Source organism: Leptodactylus fuscus, chromosome 7 (genome assembly GCF_031893055.1).
Source record: "Leptodactylus fuscus isolate aLepFus1 chromosome 7, aLepFus1.hap2, whole genome shotgun sequence".
Classification (NCBI taxonomy): Eukaryota; Metazoa; Chordata; class Amphibia; order Anura; family Leptodactylidae; genus Leptodactylus; species Leptodactylus fuscus.
In genome coordinates this window covers 140,874,537-140,882,849 of record NC_134271.1, presented here as the reverse complement: position 1 = coordinate 140,882,849, position 8,313 = coordinate 140,874,537, and the positions used below count along the sequence as shown (strand labels likewise).

The window sequence follows — 8,313 nt, the reverse complement described above, 5'->3', positions numbered from 1 at the left end:
ACGAGTCGTCACTTTTCTCAACGACTTGTCCTTGTCGAGAGGGATAAGGAAATAGAAATCAATGAGAACCCGATAAGAACTAGAAAGGCGGCTACATGACATAGGCGAGAGAATTTTTTTTTTGTTAATAAATTTCCTTAAGCCATTCTATCTCTTATTTTTTATGTAGTATCTTTCAGTTTGACTTCATTAGAATCCAAAATTTGATATAAATCTTTACTGTAGATTTATATAATTTATACAAGATTCTCTTGTATCAAGAGTGGGAATGTTAAAAGAAAAGATCTAATGAACTAAACAAAAGATGCAACCATGTACAATATTTTTGAGAATATTCGTAAAGCCCATAGACCGTTCACCTACAATGGTTCCCTTAAGCTGTATTACAAATTTCTTTCTCGCTGTAGATGTAAGAGTTGATGAATACCAAAAAATTATATCGTAATATTAACTTTTTGTCTATGTCAGATTCTCACGTACAAGACATGGATGTGTACAATCAGTCTTCCTCGAGCAGATTTATTCTCCTTGGTTTGTCCACTATTCCATACCTAAAGGTCCTTGGCTTCCTTACCTTCTTGGTGATGTATTTGGTAACATTTTTAGCCAACCTTCTACTGATCATCGTGGTGAGAATTAATCCCAAGCTCCAGACCCCCATGTACTTTTTTCTTACCAATCTCTCCTTCATTGACATTTGCTTCTCTTCCACCGTGGTCCCTAAAATTTTGAAGAACACATTAAGCGAGGACAAGAGCGTCTCACTACTAGAATGTGCTGTCCAGATGTACTTTCATTTGGCTTTTGGCTCTACAGAGTGTTTCATACTTGCCATTATGGCCTACGACAGATTTGCTGCCATTTGTAGACCACTACACTACAACACCATCATGAGCAGGACGGTGTGTATCAGTCTGGCCGTCGCATCATGGTCTGCAAGTTTCATCAACTCCATGATGCATGTGATCTACACCTTCCAGATGTCCTTCTGTCGTTCTCACAATATCAACCACTTGTTTTGCGAGGTACCCCCATTTTTACTTATATCCTGCAGTGATACTTGGCCCCATGAGATATCAATGTACATTACAGCAGGGTTCATAGTTACTCTAGCCTTTTTCTTGATTCTGATTTCATATGTTCATATCTTGTCCACCATCTTGAAGATCAGATCTTCTCATGGAAGGTATAAAGCTCTCTCCACATGTGCGTCCCACATCATTGTAGTAACTCTCTACTATGGGACCATCATGATTCTCTACTTACGTCCCCATTCCAGTTCTTCTCCAGATGTAAACAAGTCAGTCTCCATCCTCTACTCCGCTGTGACGCCCATGATAAACCCCATCATCTACAGTGTCAGAAATAAGGATGTCAAAAACACCATTAAAAAATTCCAGTTATAGACGTTTCTCAATCAAATGTAACTTTACAAATATCTTATTAATTTGTCAAAAAATGAAACAGGAGGCTTCAATAGTCTCTGCCTGCTCCTTTGGTGCCCCAAATTAAGTACTAGTTTGGACGTGATCTGAAGGCATTAACATGGGTATCTTTTAAAGATCTTGGGCCTTCAAGTCAAATGTGTAAGGCAACTTTGACCATTGTGGGCCCAAAGATCGTCATGTGGCCGTGCAACTCCTTCACTGACATAACGGAGTCGTGTTGCAACTCAGAGGTAGCAGTAACTGCAACTTTGTCACAAGAAATCCAGTAGTGCTCACTTTTTTTTCAACCAGTAGTAGTAGTCACAGCACTTTCAGAAGAACAATGCCTCTCCAGTAATTTTTAGTGGGTTTCCTCTTTTCTAATGCCCTAAAGGCTCTGGAAATTATTCCACCAAAATCTGCCCTCAAACAGCCCCATGGCTTCCCTTCTGTACCCTACTGTGTCCCCAAACCCATCATCCAGATGTGGTGTATTGGGTTATTCTACAGAAATCGGGCAACACATTTTCTCCTTTAACCCTTTGTAAATGTGCATTTTAGGGCTAACTCAATGTATTATTTTTTAAAATAAATTCTTAATGTTTCCTCCATATTGAGTTAACTCTTACGAAACACTTAAAGAATTGACAAATGTCCTAAATGCTTTTTTTAATGATTTAAAAATATAGTTTTAAAAATGGTTTCTGAAATTTTCCTGAAAATTTCAAAAAATTACTAACGGACTTGAAAGCTTCATAAACTCCTAAAATATTATAGGATGTCCAAAGTGTGATAATAACAGAAAGCAGAGATGTGGTGAATGATGTTTCTACTGTTTATATAATATTTAACCTTATTTTGGGGGTACCGTTTCTGAAAAGCTGAAAATTTCAGCTTTGGAAAATTGCAAATTGTTCTTCGTCTTTTTCAAATTTCCCATTTTTCATAAATAAATGCAGAACAGATCAACAAAAATTTCTCACATACATGAAATACAACATTCCAAGAAATAAAAATTTGCATAATTACTTGCATAGGTAGAAGTACCATGAAGGAAGTCAATCTCATATAAGGTGAACAATGTCAGATTTGAAAAATTTATATGAACCTAAAGGTCACAACTGGCTGCTTTCTTAAGGGACTCCATGTGCTTTAGGCATCAATGAATCTGTATCAAGTGCGACTTATTTGTTTTTGATTTTATTTCTACCTCTACCTTGGTTTCTTTATTTATATGCGGGCTCTTGTGTTTTTGTAATTATTTATTACTTATTTTATTTATTATTTTTACTTTTAACCCCTTCCCGACATCAGCCGTAATAGTACGGCTGTTAAGGGTACGGGAAAAGGGAAAAACCACAGCCCACTTACTCTGCTTGAATAACGGAGATTCCTCCTATGCAGTGTTAATGCCTTGTCACGGATGCTCGGTATCCAACCTCCAACGGTATGAGTAACAACGAGAAAACGAACGACATCCAGCACCAAAACGTGACTTTTTTCTTTAAAACTTAGCCTTTATTCTCTTTGGTTAAAAACCGTACATCATCAACTCTTTCTTAAGTCCAAATCATATCAGGGGCAAGTAGCTGACGCGTTTCGAGGAGAAAAATTTGTGTCCTCTTAGTCGTAGCCTGACATAATGTGCATAGAGCATCATTATAAAGGTTCCAGGCGATCCGAATTAAATCGGACACACCTGCAACCCCAAATGAGGCAATGCATTAGATTTAAACTGAAATGCACTGAACTGATGATAATACAAAATTTAAAAACATTAAAAACATTCTCACCTGAATAGATAAATAAATATTATTATTTTATTATTATTATTATTATTATTATTATTATTATTATTATTATTATTATTATTATTATTATTATTATTATTATTATTTATTTATATAGCACCATTAATTCCATGGTGCTTTACATTTGGGGGTTACATACAATACACAGAATATACAGGTAGATATAATACTAGCAATAACTGACTGGCACAGTGGGGTAGAGGGCCCTGCCCGTGAGGGCTTACAATCTATGAGGGAAGGGGGGTAGAGACAGAAGGAGAGGGGGAGACTGTACAGATGGTGGTGCGGTGATGGTGTTATTGGAGGTTGTAGGCCTTCCTGAATAGGTGAGTCTTCAGGGCCTTCTTGAATCCTGTGATTGTGGGGGTCAGTCTTATGTGTTGTGGTAAGGAGTTCCAGAGTATGGGGGATGCACAAGAGAAATCTTGGAGACGGTTGTGTGAGGAGCGGATGAGAGCAGAGCGGAGTAGGAGGTCATTGGAGGATCTGAGGTTACGTGTGGGCAGGTAGCGGGAGATGAGGTCAGAGATATATGGAGGGGACAGGTTGTGGATGGCTTTGTATGTTAGCGTTAGTAGCTTGAACTCAATTCGCTGGGCTATAGGTAGCCAGTGGAGGGACTGGCAGAGGGGAGCAGCCAATGAAGATCGGGGGGTGAGGTGGATTAGGCGAGCAGCGCAGTTTAAGGTGGACTGGAGGGGGGCGAGGGTGTTTGCTGGGAGTCCATGGAGAAGGGTGTTGCAGTAGTCTAGGCGGGAGATTATGAGGGCCTGGACGAGCATCTTGGTAGTTTCCTGGGTGCGGAAGGGGCGAATTCGGTGGATGTTCTTGAGCTGGAGGCGGCAGGAGGTGTTGAGGGCTTGAATATGTGGCTTGAAGGATAGGTCAGAGTCCAGGGTTACCCCAAGGCATTATCAGTTGCATAATGATTGTTGTACATTTCAAAATGAAAAACAAATTATTTTAAACATCAGAAAGGTAAGTACTATAATTGTGGGTATACCCCTTTAAATGGGAAAGATTTCGCTAGACTATAACATGATCCATATGTCAACCCTAAAACGAGATTTTGCATTATCAAATGGCACAAAACTTGTATTATAATACGCCAATCTAGAGAAGAAAAAGAAAGAAAAAAGAAAAAGGAAGAAGAAAGAAAGAAAGAGAAAAACCGCTAATGACCCTCATGGCCGTATTCATTCAGCGTAAGATTAAAGTCAACCGCAAGACTTATCTACCCCAATTTAAAATAGCCTTTGATTACATAACAAAGGGCCTGGTGCATGCGTTCTCAAAAATTTCTCTATACAAAATAGGGCTTATGGGATGTCGATACCTATTTGCCCTTATCAAAAATGAAACCCAAATACTACCAACGCGTGTAGCGCATGCCTGGAAGTTATCAACATCCACTTGCCCTCATCAAAGATGAAACCCGCATACTCCCAAAGCCAGTGGCGTAACTAGGAATGTTAATAACTCCTCCAGCAGAGCCAGCGCTGATTGGTCGAATTCCGTACTCTGGCCAATCAGCGCTGTCCAATGCATTCCTATGGGAAAAAGTTTATCTCACAAAAATCACAATTACAATAGAGCCCCAAAAAGTTATTTTTAACAACATTCCTACCTAAATAAAGGTTATCCCTAGCTATCCCTGCCTGTACAGCTATCCCTGTCTCATAGTCACAAAGTTCACATTCTCATATGACCCGGATTTGAAATCCACTATTCGTCTAAAATGGAGGTCACCTGATTTCGGCAGCCAATGACTTTTTCCGATTTTTTTCAATGCCTCCGGTGTCGTAGTTCCTGTCCCACCTCCCCTGCGCTGTTATTGGTGCAAAAAAAGTGCCAGGGAAGGTGGGAGGGGAATCAAATTTTTTTGGAGTTTGCCACCTGATGTTCGATTCGAATCGAACACATCGAACACCCTGATATCCGATCGAACATGTGTTTGATAGAACACTGTTCGCTCATCTCTAATTATGACTCCTTAAATCAAATGGGTTAAACTGTGTCACCTACCTGTGAGCGTTATTAATATTGAAATTTAAATTTTTTTTTAGTGTCGTTCACATGTTTGAACAGCTAATGAGGAGTAACTGTGTTTGTCCATTTTCAAAAAACTTTATTGTTAGTATGAACAAGACATATGGTTCTTCATTAAATAGTTTATGTGACGCAGGTGCCGACAAAAGCTATATAAGCTAAGTCAGTTCGACACTCTCCACAGCACTTTTTCAACCATGCTATGACTAAGGGATTAACCATCCCGAAACGCGTCAGTTGCGTCTTTTTATCTTTAGTCACCATGTGTTTTTTCTACCTTTTGCACATCGTCTGTATTTTTATCTGGAAGTTATTTATGTAATAAAAGTTGAATTTTAAGGAAGCCGAGTTGTGGAGACGTACCCTCTTTATTCTTCAGTTTTTGGTTTTAACTCTTAGGGCTAGTTCACACGTAGGCAAAGGGGCGGATTTTGATTTCGCTTCAAAATCCGCCCCTTTACAATGGTGGTCTATGTAGACCACCGGGCTTTTTTTTTCTGCTAGCGGCGGGCTGCTAGTATCTAGTAGGGTGTTAAAAAGGTTAAACGAAGCCCAATCCCTTATATATTTACTGTGATCTAAATATTGTATACTAACATTCTTCATTATACATATACTTTTTTCACGTAAATCCACGTGTCTCCTGAGGGATCTCCTCCCAGACCTGGACTAAAGCATCTGCCAACTCCTGGACAGTATATCGGTATGTCCAACCTAAAAGGAACATTAAAGAAGGACACAGGTGCCGCCACCCTTCTGCCCAGGCCTCTATCCACCTTCGTACAATTTCTAATTTTGGTAACTCATTGCAGAATATCACTTAAAACCTTGCAGGCAACTTAAAAAAGTATTTTAAAGTCAACTAAGATTTCATCTTTTTTCCCAGTTTGTAGGAATCTTTATAAAGTTAAGATACGAAACAAAGAATAAAAGAAATTCCTTCAAGGATAATCCCAGTTGGAAGAATAATTTTGAAGACTCCGTAATTGCCAATTAGAGACTCTGTATAATAGTATATAAGGGCAGATCTCAAGCGTGTGGCACAATATTCACACTACTGCATAGCTGAATCTCAACACACACAATCCATACAACATAGCCGGAGAAGGAAAACACAAGAATTATGAAATATAGAGAGAAAAAGTTCCGGATTGGAACATCTTTAAATGCTTAATATTTTTAGGATTTCCAAAGATTTCAATGAGAACACTGAGCGATGTCTTAATCAGATTACATTGTCTTAATATAACCTAAGGTATATAGATTTGGCTTTCTCTGTTTTAGTATTGTTTTTATAACACATAGTGATGATCATAATTGATCCTACATCATGAAATTTTGGGGCAATATTTTTCTTACTGGACTGTTATTCATTTTAGGACCACCATTACTGTAAAATCCCAAATTTTACCATAACTTTGTTCTCTACTTTGGAATGGAGCTTTTCTTTAATCCTCCGACGCAAGTGGTGAAGTAAAGGTTGAACATTTTAGTTTTCTAAGAGAAAAGCACAAAAATGATTCAGTGTTTATTAGGTCTATAGGGGTAAATTATTCTCAGTTCTTATATATGTTCTCTACTTTACAATTCGATTTATTGTTACATGTCACACTGTCTTACATTACACAACAGTCTAGGACAAAAAGAAAGATATAAGCATGCAATATGTAGCGAACTCTTACATATATAAAAATAAGTTTCTGTCTGTTTGTTCTTTATGCGTGACCAAACAACTGGACCGATCCTCACCACATTTGGCACACAGGTACATTAGGTGTCCAGGAAGGTTTTAGGCCGAGTTTCAGTTCTCTATGAAGTTTTGTTCCTGAAGTACAGTATTCCCAAAACAATGACCCGCAAGTCTTACACTCATTTTCCAACTGCCATACACACGGTCACATGTCCCTTATCAACCACTAGAAATTTGCTTTCACATGCATAACTGTACTTCAGGTTTCCATAACAACCCCACCATTTTTCGTCACTGCTGTAGGTCAGATTTAAAGGGGCAGCGCGCTGTTCATGATACAATTAAACAAGGTCATATGCACACAGTTTTACTTTAGGTTTCCATAACAACCCCACAATTTTTTTCATTGTTGTAGGTCAGAGTTAAAGAGGGCAGCATGCTGTTGATGACACTGTTACACAAGGTTACATACACGCAGCTTTACTCCAGCTAACAACTGATCACAGGTTTTTCAATTATATACAAACTGAGATACACATGATCACATGACTCTTATAGACCAATGGAAACTCGCAGGTTCTTCAGTCTTGACATACACACAGCTTTACACCAGGTTTCCAGTACAAACAACCTATTCTTATGGGGCACTATACAAACAAGAAATGAAATATACCCATGCAAAGCCGGGTCCTTCTGCTAGTAATGGATATAAATGGACCATGACATGTTTAAAGATTGTTAGATATAGCAGATAGTAACAGGGGTATTTTATAATTTAAGAGATAAAGCAATTTATGGACTTAAATGAAGTTATGGGAGGGGGTGCTCTTTTTATTGAACAAACACAGAGAGAAATTTGGTCCTCATTCAAGCCAAATCAAGTCATTTAAGACCCCTGATCTGCATTCCCGTAACCATATTATGTTCTAAAGGCAAGAGAAGAGCACCACCAGTGTTTCTATAATTGGGGGCAAGACCTCAGGTCAATAGCCAATTGACTACAAATAGTATAGTAAAAAAGTAACAGGTCAGCATTCCAAAAATAGAAAAAAAATATAAAGGACATTGTTCACCCAAGATGCAACATTTCAATCTTCTCCTGCTTGGCATTGCACCTTGGACTAATAAAGTGCTTTATTTTTTCTATTTTTGGAATGCCAACCTGTGAATTTTTTATCATAATAGTTACTATTGAGGGGCAAAATCATAAAACAGTTCTGTTTGGTTAGTATGATAATTTCTATGCTCAAGTAGGTGGAGATATTTATTTCATGGGATCTCATTGATCACATCCCGTTTTAACTTCTCGCCCATGATAGGTACCCTGTTACATGTT

General features: G+C 38.3%; 1 protein-coding gene across 1 annotated transcript; it reads left to right on the top strand.

The window, feature by feature from the left end:
* The first annotated feature begins 485 nt into the window (after nucleotides 1-485).
* LOC142214590 (olfactory receptor 5AR1-like) lies at nucleotides 486-1,406 on the top strand. Its single transcript, XM_075283533.1, has one exon. It carries the CDS (start codon nucleotides 486-488, stop codon nucleotides 1,404-1,406), a length of 921 nt encoding a protein of 306 aa, XP_075139634.1.
* Nucleotides 1,407-8,313: the final 6,907 nt, after the last annotated feature.

Excerpts from the sequence above, each read along its gene's own strand:
- LOC142214590 (XM_075283533.1), top strand. The coding sequence starts at position 486 with ATGGATGTGTACAATCAGTCTTCCTCGAGCAGATTTATTCTCCTTGGT.